General features: G+C 46.8%; 2 protein-coding genes across 2 annotated transcripts in view; one reads left to right on the plus strand and one right to left on the minus strand.

The window, feature by feature from the left end:
- Window positions 1-247: 247 nt before the first annotated feature.
- Rab5if (RAB5 interacting factor) lies at window positions 248-9,947 on the minus strand. Its single transcript, XM_050150691.1, has 4 exons — window positions 9,686-9,947; window positions 8,117-8,220; window positions 1,424-1,553; window positions 248-622 (listed from the first exon to the last, which is right to left on the minus strand). The coding sequence occupies exons 1-4, from the start codon at window positions 9,797-9,799 to the stop codon at window positions 581-583; spliced, it is 390 nt and encodes a 129-aa protein (XP_050006648.1). The 5' UTR covers window positions 9,800-9,947; the 3' UTR covers window positions 248-580.
- A 117-nt stretch (window positions 9,948-10,064) lies between these two features.
- The window catches only part of LOC126506825 (endogenous retrovirus group K member 8 Gag polyprotein-like), a 36,338-nt gene continuing 30,693 nt past the window's right edge, over window positions 10,065-15,709 (plus strand). The window contains exon 1 of the mRNA XM_050150682.1: window positions 10,065-10,467. The gene's annotated coding sequence lies outside the window, so the exon portion shown is untranslated. The remainder of the gene's footprint in view (window positions 10,468-15,709) is intronic.

Raw genomic sequence — 15,709 nt, forward strand, 5'->3', positions numbered from 1 at the left:
TGGGAACAGAGGGAGAAGGAAAGCTGGGGCTCTGTCTAACACTCTCCCTAGGTTCTGAGGGTGCCAGTGGGCAGATAAGCAAGGCTTTAGTTTAGCAGGCATGCCAACACTTTGTTAGACTTGTTTATTCAAGTATCTGAAAACACTCTACAGTGGAAACTTATTAGATGGCTGCCCATACTGCGCTATGGATCACGCACATGGTGTTTTCAGAAGACTTGAGAGTTTAAAAACTGTACACCTGACGGAGAACTAAGGAAGACAATTTAATGTTTCATCCGGATCCAGAGGCGCATCAGATTAAACAGCAGCTCCACTTGGCAAACAGCTGTTACATGATGGTATCCAAGAAAAAATGGTTGGCGATGGACAAATTCAGAAATGCTTCCCCAAAGGCAGATGGTTCTTTGAAAAGTTTCACAACCCTTGCAGAAAACACCGATGCCCAACACGCTGATTCTAAGTCCAAAAGACATGGGTCTTCTCAGTTCCACATGGCAGGAGTGCCCCAACAAGCATGTGTCTGTGCTGTAATAAAAGGGTCCTTCGGACTGGACAGAAGAGATGGGAGCAGATGCCATCAGTCATAGTGGATGGCAGTGTAAAAGATGATCCAAATGACCTAGAAGAGACACAAGCAAGTTTCATGTTGTCACCTGGATCAACCTAACAGCCCCCCTTCCCCCATGAAAAAGGCAGTGTGTAATTCTGAGGTCTTTAGGATTTCATAAGAGTAAGTATCATTAATCCCACAATATTACACCAAAGAGAAGGCCTATTCCCGTGGTCACTTGTCATTTCCCCATCTCTCCCTCCTCTCAGCTACTGGCAACCACCAACCTACTTTCTGTCTCCATGGCCCTGTATATTCTGGACATTTCACTAAGTGGAATCACGCAGCCTTTTATGTCTAGGTTCTTCCACTTAGCATGTTTTCAAGGTTTACCTATACTGCAATACCACAGAAAGAATGTTTCACTGTATGGATATAAAACATTTTACACTCCAGATAACAGACATGTGGGTAGTTTAATTTTTCCTACTAGGAATAATGCATATACTTAATATACACACATCTATCTACATTTTTGGTTTTCTTCTTTTAGAGACAAGGTGTCTCTATGTAGTTTAGTCTGAATTCAAATTTATAATCCACCTTGCTGGTATTATAGTTGTGAATGACTATGCCTAGCTCCACAAATATGTATTAAAAATTTCCCAGTTTCTAATATGTAGTTGATAGTAGGCCCTGGATTTACACAAGTGTACAGCACCCCAGACCACATCTTTTGTAGGATCTCCTTGATGTGCCACTAAAAGAACAGTAGTCCAACCATATAGCGTAAGTCAACTAGTGTGTTCCCTGAATGACGGACGGCTCATGATCAACAGAAGCTACTGTAGAACTTCCAGCTACACATACCATGAACAAGGCAAATGATGTCATGAACCCTTCCTTGGTGAGCTCCCATGTGCCACCATATTCTTCCTCGTCGATCTGTAGGTAGTTGCTGAAGTAGAGATACAGGACTCCTGCATTGATCAGGCAGAATCTGGAGTGGGGGGAAAAGCAACAAACAAACCATAAGCTTTGAAGCTGCACCCTCTCCCAGCTGTTAGGGCACTGAGTTCCAGTTTATTCTTTGCTTATGGGTATTGTTGTCTCCCCACCCAGGCAGGGGATGACCTGGAGAGAGAAGCTCCAAGCTTAGGAAAACAGGCTCAATTTGTTTATCATTATGAGAGTATGTGTAAGTTTCTCCAGAGGAACCTCAACTCCCTCATCTGTAAAATGGGGGGTGGGGGGTTGGCAAATTATTACGGTGGGAGGGGTGAACAGAATACACACAAATGTCTAGACCTTCAGTGGAGTTTCCCACCTAAGCTGGAGATTTAAGAAACTACTTTTGGTCAAAAGCATGTGATAAAATATCTAAAGCATGGGGCAGGGGTCTCAATGGCAGAGTACCTCTCTAGCACACACGAGGCTTTGGGTCCATTTCCAACACTTGCCCAATTCTTCAATCTACTTGTCTTTGTTTGAGATAGGGTCTCACTATGTAGCCTTGGCAGGTCTGAACTCCAGACCAGGCTGGCCTCAAGCTCATAAAAGATCTGCCTGCCTCTATCTCTAAAGTGCTGGGATTAAAGTCATATGCCACTACACCCAGACCACTCTCTAAAGTACACAGAATTTCTTAGCCTCCTTGAAGAAATCACAATGGCTGCAATGCTACCCCAAACAGGAACTACACCAGCCATGAGCTTCAGCAAAGCTCCAACTGAGTGTTGGTCAGGGGACAGACATATATTTAATTGCTTTATAGCCTGATAAAGCAAGCAACAGTACTGTTTCTCTCTGGGTAATTCCTAAAAGGTCATTCATGAACTTCTACTGCTTGGTATTGACTCAATGAACTGGTGAACACAACGTCCTTGCCTTCGGCTTACCATCTATTATTAGGTGGCTCGGAACAGCAATGGGAATGAAGTTGAAACTTTTATGACCTCCCCCGCAGGCCTGAGTCCTATGATGTGCGAGCTGATGTAGGGACTGGAGCACATGAGTACAAAGAACAGGGTTGGCAGGGGTGGGATGCAGAGATTGTTTCACAGACTGGTGACCTAAGGAAGTACACTGGTACTTGGTGGAATTAATGGTATCCTAGGAGAGGTGAGAGGCTTCACGAGTAAGGTTTGTGGGTTTCTCATATGTAGAAGTAACAGGAGTGGGGAAGTCTGATTTACACATGTTACTCAGGTTTCAGGATTTAAGAGCAAACATCTTGGGGATGAGCGTGTCTTAGAAGAGGTAATTAGTGCTCAAGGCTTTTTAAACCCAATGGACTAGGTGTGCAAAAGTTCTTGGATTTCACAGGAAACACAGTTGTTGAATATGTTGCAACCACATCCTTATCGCTGGCCAGAAACATTTCACCAAATCTTTTGATTCTAACTGATGACTACTGATGGAAGCTGGGGCGGATACTGGAAGGCTCAGATAATAAGCTCATGTTGGACATGGTCGTCACTCATGTCTGCAATCCAGCACTTGGGAGGCTGAGGCAAGAAGGACTGCTGGAAGTTCAAGGCCAGCCTGGACAGACAGATGTTGGGTGGTAGCGGTGCAGGTGGATCTCTATGAGTCTGAGACCAACCCGGTCTACAAAATGAGTTCCAGGACATCTAGAGCTGTTACACAGAAAAATCCTGTCAGGTGGTGGTGGTGGTGGGTGGCAGGGGAAACAACAGAGACGGACACACTGAAAGAAATCAAACTCAAACCAAACCAACCTACAACAATAAGCTGAGATGGAGAAGGACCATGGAGTCAGGAATTGGGGATGGCAAGAAAAGGCTGACATAGGCACTACCCTTCCAAAGCAATACCTGATGCAGACAGAAGGCACAGGAATAAAGGCATTTAAATCTACTCTTAGGTGAGGTTAGAGGCAGGGTCAAGAAAAGACTAGAAGGGCCTCACACTGACTAAGCTTCAAGGATGAGTTTCTATTATCTAAATGAGGGACAAAAAGTTACACAGCAAAGATGTCAATGGATTAGCGTGGTAGACTAGGGTAACAGAATGAGTATGAAAAAGGTTGAGTCCCAAATAGAGGCCAGCCTAGGCTACCTAGCAAGATCCCAAAAGCCACAGGGTGGGTGAGGTATGGTTAGCATGCACATGCAAATCCAGCATTTGAGAGGTAGAAACATGATTAAGGGTTCAAGGTTGTTCTGGTATTTGGGAAGAGGTATCTGCAGGAGTCCCAAGTCAGTCTGGTTAATTCAGTGAGACTCTGTACCAGTAGTAAAGGGCCAGGCCTGTCCATCAGCGTTCAATCAATGAGGCCACGTGGTGGAGAGAAAGGAATACACACAAAATACATGCATGGAACATATACAAGTAAACGAAAACACCAGTTTTAAAAAAGTTAATCATTAGCTGCACACATATGGATTATGTGCTGAGCTGAGACCCAGAGATGGGTCGTCAACGCAAAGACTTAGTACACAAAATAGCTGTCGGCCATTCTTGGGCAAATCACAGATAAGGAAACATTTTATGGTAGCTGATGCTGAGGGCCACAACAGGATGAAATAAAGTAAGACGGGACTTAGACAGAGGGCAGCCAAAGTTTCTGGAGAGAGAAGGGAAGTTCACTAGAAATGAGCACTAGGAAGTCATGCCTCAAGCAAGGGAAGTTGGGGATGGGTCATGGAAGAATAAACAAATTCTTTCCTTTCCAATAGCAGGTGGAAAGTGCCAACCCAAAAGAGGGTAGGGTTTGTCCAGAGTGAAAAACTGGCTGTGCCGACAGCGTGGGACTGAATCCCAGAAACAGCAACCATGGAATAGTGGCAGCACACTGGGTGAGCCAGTCCAAAGTGCACTCGTTTCTTGTTCTTTCAGCCACATTTCAGAAATCTAATCACATAACTATAGTGGTGAGCTGACTCGTGGAATGCCTGATGAACACAAGTCTGCATTTAACAATTTACTTACATCATCCATTTAATTCACCTGTCAGTCACTCTCCCCTGTTGCTATTTTACTGATGAGAAGACTGATCTTAGGTAAACCCAAGATTATACAGCTTCAAAGAAACAGATCTAAAGAACTTGAATGTAGTTTTCTATGAAGTGTTTTTTTGTTGTTGTTGTTGTTTTTCGAGACAGGGTTTCTCTCTGTACTCTTAGGTGTTCTTGGCTGTCCTGGAACCCACTCTGTAGACCAGGCTGGCCTGGAACTCACAGAATTGCCTGCTTCTGCCTCCTGAGTGCTGGGATTAAAGATGTGCACGATCACTGCCTATTGATTTTTTTTTAAGGCTGTTTGTACACAGTAAGAAGAGCCATGAACTACGCTGAATGAACTCAGAGAAATCCTTTCAGAATGCTACAGAAGGGCCAGGAATTGGCACATGCCTTCAGTCCTGGCACTAGAGAAGTAGAAGCAGGATATCTCTGTGAGTTCAAGACTAGCCTGGTCTACAGAGTGAGCTCCAGGACAGCCAAAGCTCAAAAACAGAAACCACAACACAACCTTATAGGAGGGCCACAGTGAACAAAGGCATTTGTAGCCAAGCCAGCCGAGCACAAGCTCAACCACAAGAATCCACATGGTGAAAGGTGAGAACCAACCCCTGTAAGCAGTTCTCTAATTGCCACACATATGCCATGAAGAGTGTAATAAAAAAACTTTTTTAGGAGCTGGATAGCTCAGCAGTTAAGAAGAGCACTGGTTGCTCTTCCAGAGGCCCTGGGTTCAATTCCCAGCACCCACGTGACAGCTCACAACTGTCTGTAACTCCCATTCCAGGACATACTCACACAGACAAAACATGCACATAAAATAAAAAATAAATCTAAAAAACAAAATTTAAAAAAATGTTTTAAGGGCTGTGGTAAAAGCTCAGTTGTTAAGAGCTCTGGTTCTCTAAACATAAAAATCCACTCACATAAAAAGCCCAGTCATGGCAACATATGCCTGTTATCCCAGTATTGGGGGTTGCAGACAGCCAGATCCTGAGAGCTAGCTGGCAAGCCAGACTAACCTGGGATAGTGAGAGACTCTGTCACAAGGCAACACTGCACAAATAGAGGACGACACCAGCATCCTGTTCTAGCCTCTGAATGTACACACATGGCACACCATGTGCATGAACCATACACCAGGGGGAAATCCCTTAAGACTAACAGGTGCAGAAGCTCTGAAGTTGCACCGCCCCTTCCCCACAGTGGCCTTCCAATTACTCTGGTCTTTAGGACAAGCTCCTCTTCCTCTGCCATTATTCTTACCTGCCTTCTTCTTAGCTCACACTATTCTATCTTTCTACCTTGTCCTACCTAGGAAGAGCTGTATGAACCCTAGGTCTGATATCCTACCACCCCCAAACAGTCTTACACGTCCACTCCATTAAGACCATGCACAGCAAGATGGGTAGTGGTGGCGCTCACCTTTAATCCCAGCACTCGGGTCTCTGTGAGTTTGAGGTCTGCCCGGTCTACAGAGTTCCAGGACTGTTACACAAGGAAACCCCGTCCCGAGAAACAAAAAATAAACAACAATAACAAAGATGACACACAGCACGGACTCTTAATGGTTTCCTTGTACAGTGCATTGCTCAGTATAAAAAAATGTAGAAAATCTTTTAGCTAAGAGGCACTGAATAGTAAGTAGTTTATTCTTGCTCACTTTTTGTGTGGTTTCAGTTATCTACCATCAACACGGACAAATGGGAAGTTCCAGAAATGAACATGTCATGTACCATGTAAGTGAAATGCCCAATTTCCAACTACAGGCTGCTCCAGGCAGTGTGTGAAATCTCATGCTGCCCTGCCTCACCGCACTACCCTAACGCTGCACGTGCTCCCTCCCTCTCAGTAACACAGGGGCTGGGTTATCAGACAGTAACTGTACCAGGGCTTGTCTTAGTAATGGCCTCAAAGTTAGAGAACAGCGATGCCAGCAACCTGGACACACCATAAAAGCCATGAAGTACTTTCTTCAAATATCTCATATTATCACTAGCAGGAGGAGCATAAAACAATTAGGTTATTTTGAGAGAGGAAAGGACCATATAATTTTATTACAGCATATTGATATAATTATTTTATTAGTTACCATTGTTAATATCTCATGATTCTTAATTTGAAAAAAATTTCTTAGTTTCTTTTTTTGAGACAGGGTTTTTCTGTGTAGCCCTGGCTGTCCTGGAACTCAGAGATCCATCTGCCCCTGTCTCCTGAGTGCTGGGTTTAAAGGTGAGCACCACTGCTCGTCTTGTTGTGCATGACCTTATCAGAGTAGACGTGTAAAACTGGAACTAACGGCATGCACCACCACTGCCTAAAATGTGTTTTTGTTTTTTTGAGACAGTCTTATTCCGTATCCCTTACTGACTGGCCAGGACCTCCCTATGTAGCCCAGTTGGCATAACTCATAGAAAGCCTCCTGACAGCCTCCTAGGCACAGAGATATACACCATCATGCTGAGCTCCTCATTTAGAACTTGAACTTTCTAAAAGCTATGTAACTGGCTGAGGGTCTTTGAATAGATCTGTCAATAGGAGGGACTACTATATATTTCTTTTGGGTTAGTACTGTCAAAGACATTCTCCAGTCTGGTTCTGAAGCATACTCACGCCTCACTTTCTAAAGAAACTGGTAAGAAACACCATCAGTCCTCGAACAGCCAGCATGGCTTTCCATTGGCGGGGTGAGACACAGGAGTGCTCACTTGTATTCCTGGATAAAAAAAGACCAGGCAAGTCTCCTCACTTGCAGAAAAGCTTGCTCACAGTTCCTCCTTAGGAGTTTTAAGTCTTTCAAATGCATTCATGGGCACAGGCTTGTTTTCGGTAATTTGCTGACCTGAATCATCATGAGCAGGGTCAAAGGGTGTTGCCATTGCCCAGAAGTGAAGTAAAACGGGCAAGGCCAAGCCTCCTACTTGAGGTGGGGGTGAAGGTGGTACTTTTAAAATGTAGGGACCTGAGAGTAATTCCTGCCCAAAGCCAAAAGCTATACATCGGCAAAATACAAAGCATAAAAAAATGGTCATCAACTACAAAGGTCCTCTACTTCCTAAACTAGTACAGGCACCAAGGTCAGGCCACAATTAAGAATACTTGTTGCCCACAGTAGTATGGTAACCACTTGCAAGGAGTCACATTAGACCCACGAATGCATAGACTGGCCCAGATTCAGGACAGCAGCCTGCCGTGAGATGCTCCTGGGCCTGAGAGCTAACGAACACTGCCCCAGGCCTAGGAGTGCTAATGCTGACTTTGCTTCAGCAGTCAGATGCTGGCACACGGTGCCAATCATAAGGAGAATGGAGCCTCCATCTGAAAAGAAACCAAGAGTAAAGCGTGTTGACGCATGCCTGTAAGCATCAACAGCACCTGGGAAGTCGGGGCAAGAGGACAGGTGTTCAAGTGACAACCCGGGCTACACGAGACTTTGCCCCTTACAGAAATAAAAACAGGAATGAGGGTCCTGAGCACAGCTGCTTACGAGGCCAAGGCAGGAGAACCACCACGTGCTAAGCTCCAAAGTGAGATCCCGCCTCAGACAAAACGACAAGAGTGTGAGATACCCGAGACTTACCCTGCTATTCCCAGGAAGCCTCGCAAGGGCAAAATGCCCCAAATGACACCCAAGACCACAGCAATGATCTGTCGGAACCAGTAGATCACATCTAAAAATTCATCCTATAAAAGAGACACAATGTATGCATTATCTGGAGTGGCTGCCACAGAACAGCTATAGGTGAAGAAGCGAAAGTTTATTAAATAGCTCTTTATTTTTCCCCCAAGACATTCTCATTATGTAGCCCTGCTTGGCCTGGAATCTGCTATGTAAGCCAGGCCGTGGCTGCGGCGTGCTGGACTAAAGACGTGTTCCACTTCGATCCAGCTTAGTATGTGGTTCTTTTTTGATCTGTTCATTTTATTTGGTATGTATGATGTTTTGCCTGAATGTATGCATGTGTGTCTGCAGACCATGGACGCTGGATGGAGAAGGAGGGCCTTGGATTCCACTGTGAACCACCATGTGGGTGTTGGGAATCAAACTCAGGTCCTCTGCCCAAGTAAGCAGTACTCTAAACCTCTGAGCCATCTCTCTAGCTCCGTCTGTGGTTCTGTCATGAGTTCTACTAAGGTGTGGTGAAAGACAAGGTATTTAGACATTAGGAGATTAGAGAAACCATTACTTCTTGACCAGAGGCTGCAAGAAGGCAGGGGTTGTGGGCACTGTGTTCCTGGCCACTGTTAACTCTTCGCTTACCAGGCAAGTTCTAGACTGTCCGGGGCGGGGGGGGGGGGACCTATTAGCCTCAGTAGCCCTTTCTGTGCCACCCAGGAAGGAAAGCACGGGGGTGTGGGAAGCGGAGTGCTTCAGGCGTGTGCACGGAGAGCACTGGTGGTTTGTGAACTGCCCTGGACTCCAGACACCAGTCCTTGGACCAGAGAAGCAGCAGCAGAAGGAAAAAAATGACACAGCAGATCATAAAGACTCTGCAGGTTTTGCAAGAGCTGGGCAGGGCTGGGGGCAGGCCAAGGGCACCTTCAGGAAGTGCTTCCCATCCCCCACCCCCGGAACTGAGGGAAAGTCCAACTTCAGTAGTTCAAACAACGGAAGGATTCCAAATACAACATTCTTTTCAAACTATCTGGAATCTGCATAGTGACAGTCTTCCAGATCACAGAATGGGGCAAACGTGGGAAGCGTCCACGCTCAGATCCTCTGAAGGAGGTGACCAGCGAGAGCATCGTGAAGTCCCCAATCACTTCTTACCCACGTCCAGCGATACTTCTTCCTAACACCCACCCCTCCTAAGGTGGTCTGAGACCCCGCTCTCACGGGGCATCTCGTCTTTTTCATCCCATCGAGGAGGGAATGTACCACCCCTCCCGATGTGTAGACTTAAACCCACTTTGGGGATTCCGCACCCGGCCCGCTCGCAGTCTTCAGAAGCTCTCACTACTCCGGATCCCGCAGGGCAAACGGCGGAGGACGACGAGGCTCCCCTCGCTCCGGCCCGCACTCGTCCGCTGCACGCCGGCACCCTCGCCACCCGCTCCCCGCTCCCACGGCCGCGCCCGGCCGGGACGAGAGACATCCAGACTCGTTCTCCTGAGCCCGCACCCTCACCCTCGCGGGGGCCTTCCGCACCTTGTCGTCCCAGGCCGCGTCGCTCCGCAGCACCTTGCTCCACACGGACACCTTGAGGGCCCCGTTGGCCAGCTGCGGCTGAGGCGGCTCCTCTTTCCGCCGCCCGCCGCTCATCCTCCCGTCGCGCCGCCCGACCCGGGCCTGGGGCGCGCGGGCCGAGCCAAAAGGAGTCGGGTCTGGGATGGCGGGTCTCAGCGCGCGGGGCGGCGGCAGTCTAAGCAATGAGCTCCCGAGGCACGCCGAGGAGCCTCTCGCTCTGCCAAGCCGCCGGCTCGCTAGCTCCACGGAGCAGGCGCCGCGGAGGGAGGGGCGGGCCCTCTACGGCGTACGCACGCAGCCAATCGGCAGCCACGCAGCCATCTGTCCGAAAGTTTGGCGACGCCTCGGCGCAAGCGCCTTCCGCTGAGCGGAAGTGACGGAAAGCTTCGATCAAGTAGGGTGAGCGAGAAGGGACAAGCACGGCGCCGAGGCGCTCTGACCTCGAGGAGGCGCTGTGGAGACCGAGGAAAGCCGAGGTTGACGTTGCCGAGTGAGTCGCAGCTCGTCCCTTTGAGCCCCAGTAGAAGGGGCCTTGCTACTTGCGTGCCTTCAGAGCCAGGTCCTTGGTCCCCTGGAGCCCTACGCTGCCCCGCTGGAGTTAGCGACTGTGCGTTCTGCCCTAAACCCTACAAGTTACTCAAGACTTTGTTCGCCATGGTAACTCATCCACCGTCATGACTATGGAAAAAAATAAAGTTACCTCGCCTGGCGATGGCTCGAGTCTATCTACCATCTGGAGAATGGTGAGTCCCAGGCCACGTCAACCTGGGCTATATAGCAGGGCCTGTCTCAAAAGGGGGAAAAACTGTATAACTTATCAACTCAGCTTGCCCAGCATGCTCTTCTGACAAACGTGAGGCTAAGATCCCAAGGGGGAAAAAAATGCTTTTCAAAGGATAAGGCAAGTTGGAACCAACAGAGAACTTCGGCAGGGGACGTAGAAAAGTAGTAGGTGTAGTAGCTGTCAGGATATGTATTGCGCCCTCGCTGTGTGTTGTTGCTGTTTCACAGAGTATGTTTTGGGCGGCCGGTAGTAGCTGCACCCCCTGCGAACTTGTACAGAGGTACACATTCTGGGTATCCCATGCCGTGGCAACCCAGGCAGGAGTTTTAGGCTGGCCTGGCTACCCTGCAAGAGCCTGTGTCACAGCTAGTCTGGGCTACCTAGCAAGGCTAGCCTAGTATACAAGTGAGAGAGTCTGTCTCAAATGAACAAAAACAACCCCCACACACGGTGTGTTACTACTAAGCCAGTAGATCAAGGAACATCACTCTTATGCAGCAAAGTAGCCTGTTTTCACTGAGTCATCTCTGGGTCTATCTGACTCTAAACCCATGATTTTCTCACTTTTTTTTTTTAATATTTATTTATTTTATTTTATTATGTATACAATGTTCTGTCTGTGTGTACGTCTGCAGGCCAGAAGAGGGCACCAGACCCCATTACAGATGGTTGTGAGCCATCATGTGGTTGCTGGGAATTGAACTCAGGACCTTTGGAAGAACAGGCAATGCTCTTACCCACTGAGCCATCTCTCCAGCCCCCCCTTGCTTTGTTTTTATAATTTATTTCATCCCATGGCATGGGTGCTTTGCCTGCATTGTATGTCTGTGCACCACTTTGTGCACCTGGTGCCCAGAAGAGGGTGACATATCTCCTAGAACTGGGTTACAGAAGGTGGTGGGCTGTCACATGGGTGCTGGGAATTGAACCTCAGTACTCTGGAAGAGCAGCCAGTGTTTGTAAGCACTGTGCCATCTCTACAATCCCCTTTCCCTGTGTGTGTGCGTGTTATAGATAGGCTTTCAATATGTAGCCCTTAGCAGACGAGGCTAGCCTGAAATTTACAGATCCACCTGCCTCTGACTCCCCAGGGAACTGAGATTAAAAGCATGCCTCATCACGCCCAACTTATGTATACTCTTAAAATTTTATTTTGCCATGTGTGCTGGTCCATGCCTTTAATCCCAGCACTCAGATGACAGAAGCAGGTTTATCTCTGTGACTTCTAGGCTAGCCTGGACTACGGAATGAGTTCTGAGGCAGCTAGGACTACATAATGAGACTGTTTCATTACCCGCCCCCAAGTTTTTTATTTATTTATGTGTATGTTTGTGTGTGTGTATGCATGTGCATATGTGTCCATGTGGATTGCTCAAAGTTGGAGTAATCTTAGCATTTGGAAGGTGGTGGCATGAAGATCAGGAGTTCAAGACTAGCCTAAACTACAGAGTGAGATTCAGCTGTTTGTTTTTTTTTTAATGTGGCACATGCCTTTAATTCCAGTACTTGTGAGGCAGAGGCAGGTGGATCTCTGTGAGTTCAAGGCCAGCCTGGTCTACGTAATGTGTTCAGGACAATTTATTTATTTAGTTAGTGAGACAAAGTTTCATGTAGTCCATACTTCAAATTCACTATAGCTGAGGCTAGCCTTGAACACTTGATCCTCCTGCCTGCACATCCTCAGTGTAAGTATTACAGGATTATACCACCACACCCAACTCTAAACTCCTGCAAATAGCTTTTACAGAAGGGAAAAAAAAACCCACCAACCCTTTGTGTTATAGACTGCGAAGTTCAATTTTAATTCTTAGATTTAACAGATTTTATTTTTACGTAAGAATTTTACATAACAATCTGGGACATTTTTGAAGGTTTGTGGTCAGAAGGATCTGCCGTGTAGCTCAAGGTGACCAGCAAATCAGATGTTAAGTAAGGTGCTGGAAACCTGATCGGTGCTTCAGGTTTTTGGACAAAGCCTAGCTGGCAGCCCTGGTAAGCCCTAGCCTAGAAGGTATGTGAGTCATGCGTGAGACTGACTGGTTCCCTTTCTGAATTCTCTCTAGGCTTTCTTATCTTAGGAAGTGGGGATCTGGCTGAATCCCAGGGCATCCATCTGGTTAAAATAAACATCTTGGGTGGTCTAAGATGGGAAAGAACCTGATGAAAACAGGTTTGGGGATGGAGAAAGATTTGGAAGTAGAGCACAATTTGTCTTTGTAAGGTGTGGGGTTTTTAGCATGTCAAACATATGGTCTCAACCATGACTGTTTCCTTTCCACTGAATGCCCGTGTTCCTGACGGCTTACAGTGAGGTTGGAGAGGAAGGTAAGCTCAGCTGGCCTCAGATACACTGACAGATCACAGAAACCTGCGTACTGTGGGGAAAGCGACTGCCCATGCTATGTAGTGATGAAGACAGGGAAGCCCAGGTGTAGCTGTGTATTGCGTACAGTTTTGGCTCAGTCTATGATGTGGAGCCCAAGGGTGAGAGGGTAGTGATTTAAGTGGCAATCCCAGGAAGGTGGCCTTCAGGTCATTATAGACTGCTGAGGGCTAAGAAGTCAGACAGTTCAGGGAGGATCCATTTATCATCTGTCTGTCTATATCTATCCATCCGTCCATCCATCCATTTGTTTTTTTGAGACAGAGTCTGAGTAGCATTGGCTGTCCTAGAACTAACTCTGGAGACCAGGCTGGCCTTGAACTTAGGATCCTCCTGTCCCTGCCTCCTGAGCACTTGGATTAAAGGCATTTGCCACCACTGCCCAGTTTTATTTATTTTTTAAAATTTATTCTTATTTTATGTGCATTAGTGTTTTGTCTGCTCGTATGCTTATGTGAGGGTGTTGGGTCCCCTGGAACTGGAGTTACAAGCAGGTGTGTGTGAGCTACCATGTGGGTGCTGGGAAGTGAACCCCAGACTCTGGAAGAGCAGTCAGTATTCTTTTAACTGCTAAGCCATCTCTCTAGCCCCCAAGATCTTTTTGTTATTTTTTTGAGACAGGGTTTCTCCGTGTAGCCTTGGCTGTCCTGGAACTCAATCTGCAGACCAGGATGGCCTTGAACTCATAGAAATCTGCCTGCCTCTGCTTCCCAAGTGCTGGGATTAAAGTTCATCAACACCACCTGGAAGACCTTTTCTCCTTTATCTTGTAACTGTTAAGATTGGAGGCTCGGTTATAGCTCACTTGTAGAGAATATACCTAGCAGGTGGGAAATCTCTAGTTTGATCCCAACCCTACCTCCCAACATACAGTAAAAGACCAATGTAGTTAGTATCTTGGAAGACTGAGGTAGAAGGACCCGGAGTTTGAGGCTAGCCTGAGCTACATAGTAAGATTAAAAACAAAATAGTAAAACAAAACAAAATAGCAGCCTCCAACTTGGGTATATAGCTGAAGATGACTTTCAACTTCTAAGTTATATTTGTGTGCATGAGGAGAGGGACACGTGTGCCACAGTACATGAGAGTAAAGGACAATTTGTAGTCAGATCTTTTTCTCACACAGGCCCCTGGAATTGAACCGGGGTGATTAAGCTTTGCAGCAAGCACCTTTACACACTCAGGCAAGTCACAGGCTGAAATTCTGATTGTCAACTCTACAAGAGTTCTGGGATTACAGCTATGAGCTGCCATGCCTGGACTATGTCACCAGAGTGCTGGGGATCGAACCCAGGGCGTCATGAATGCCAGGCAGCTACTCTACCAACCGGGCTACATCTGTAGCTCCCAGCAGTTTTGGTTTAGTTCTTTGAAAAGTATTTATAGAAGTTATTTCTCTTCACGAAGTGGATCCATCCTAAGCACTGCTCCTCTTCGGGGTTAGCAGTCACATTTTCATGACCATGGCCAATGTCCTCGAGAAATAACTTAAAGGATGCTTTATGTTGGCTCAGGCCTGACTAGAGGTTTAAGGGGGAGCAAAGGTGTTTACTGTACTCTAGCAAGGAAGGGAAAGGAAACCAGGAAAAGGATGGGGCCACAGTATAGACTCTGCCAGGGCAGGCCCATCCAGGGACCTACTTAGTCCCCGCCTCTTAGTTCCTACTCCCCTATGCCACTAAATTATAAAAACACCCATCAACTAATTAATTATAGCGTTCATGATCTGGAAAAAAAAAAAGCCCCTTTCCAAAAGCCCATCAGGTTCCAGCAGCTTTTAACTGAAGGGTTTTCAGGGGACATTTCAGGCCCAAACCACATCACGGAACATTACTCTTCAGATGCCATAGCATCCTGCTATGTAGCCCAGGCTAGCCTCGGAGTCACTGATCTTCCTGCCTCTACTCCTAGAGTACTGGAACTGTATTATGCCCAGCAAAAACAAATCTCTTTTGAGGTTTACTTCTTCCTCTTGGGCCTCAGTGTCTAGTTTGGGGGTGATAACAGGGCCTGGTGAATACTGGGGTTCAGTTCTTTAACCTTGGATACAGGAGGATCAAGAATTCAAGGCCAGACTGTGTTCACACAGGAGAGTCTAATACAAAAAACAAAAGCACACAAACAAAAACCCAAGGCTGAGGATATGGCCCAGCAGTTAGGAACACTTGTTACTCTTGCCAAGGATTTGAGTTTGGTTCCCAGCACCCACATGGTGATGGAAAACCAAATTCAATTCCTGTAACTACAATTCTAGGGCACCCGACACCCTCTTCTAACCTCCGGGGCACACATATGCATGCAAAACACTCTTACACATGAAATAAATCTAAAACATTAAAAAAAAAAAAGAACAAAAAAACCCAACCAGCCAGCAGATTAGATTGTAGAAGTTCGCAGTGCACACTGATGTTAAAGATAGCTGGATGCCTGGCAGTGGTTAGCCACTCACCACTACTTGAACTGGGTCTGGCTATCTCTCAGTGACCCTGAAACAAGAGACTTAAGATAATCACTGCAGAGGCCCAGGCACCCAGCAGAGCCATTTACTACTCTTGTTGGCTTTCATATTTTACAGCACAATTATAATTTAGATGTGGCAAAATGCACCCAGAGCTGGTGGAGCAAGTGGAACTTACAGGCTGACACAGAGGGAAGTGGAAGTCACCCTGACTTCAGCTGGGGCCGAAGATGTGGTCAGACCTTACACATGCTTTTTTGTGTGCATTATCAAATTGTAATATGCTTTTCCTCACTTGGGAACAAACCCGCCAGCTCCCAAGTCCACTCATCACTTAGCAAACCCAGTGTTTACCTGTGA

The sequence above is a fragment of the Alexandromys fortis genome, unplaced genomic scaffold (genome assembly GCF_014885135.2).
Source record: "Alexandromys fortis isolate MF-2015 unplaced genomic scaffold, M_Fortis_MF-2015_v1.1 scaffold_27, whole genome shotgun sequence".
Classification (NCBI taxonomy): domain Eukaryota; kingdom Metazoa; phylum Chordata; class Mammalia; order Rodentia; family Cricetidae; genus Alexandromys; species Alexandromys fortis.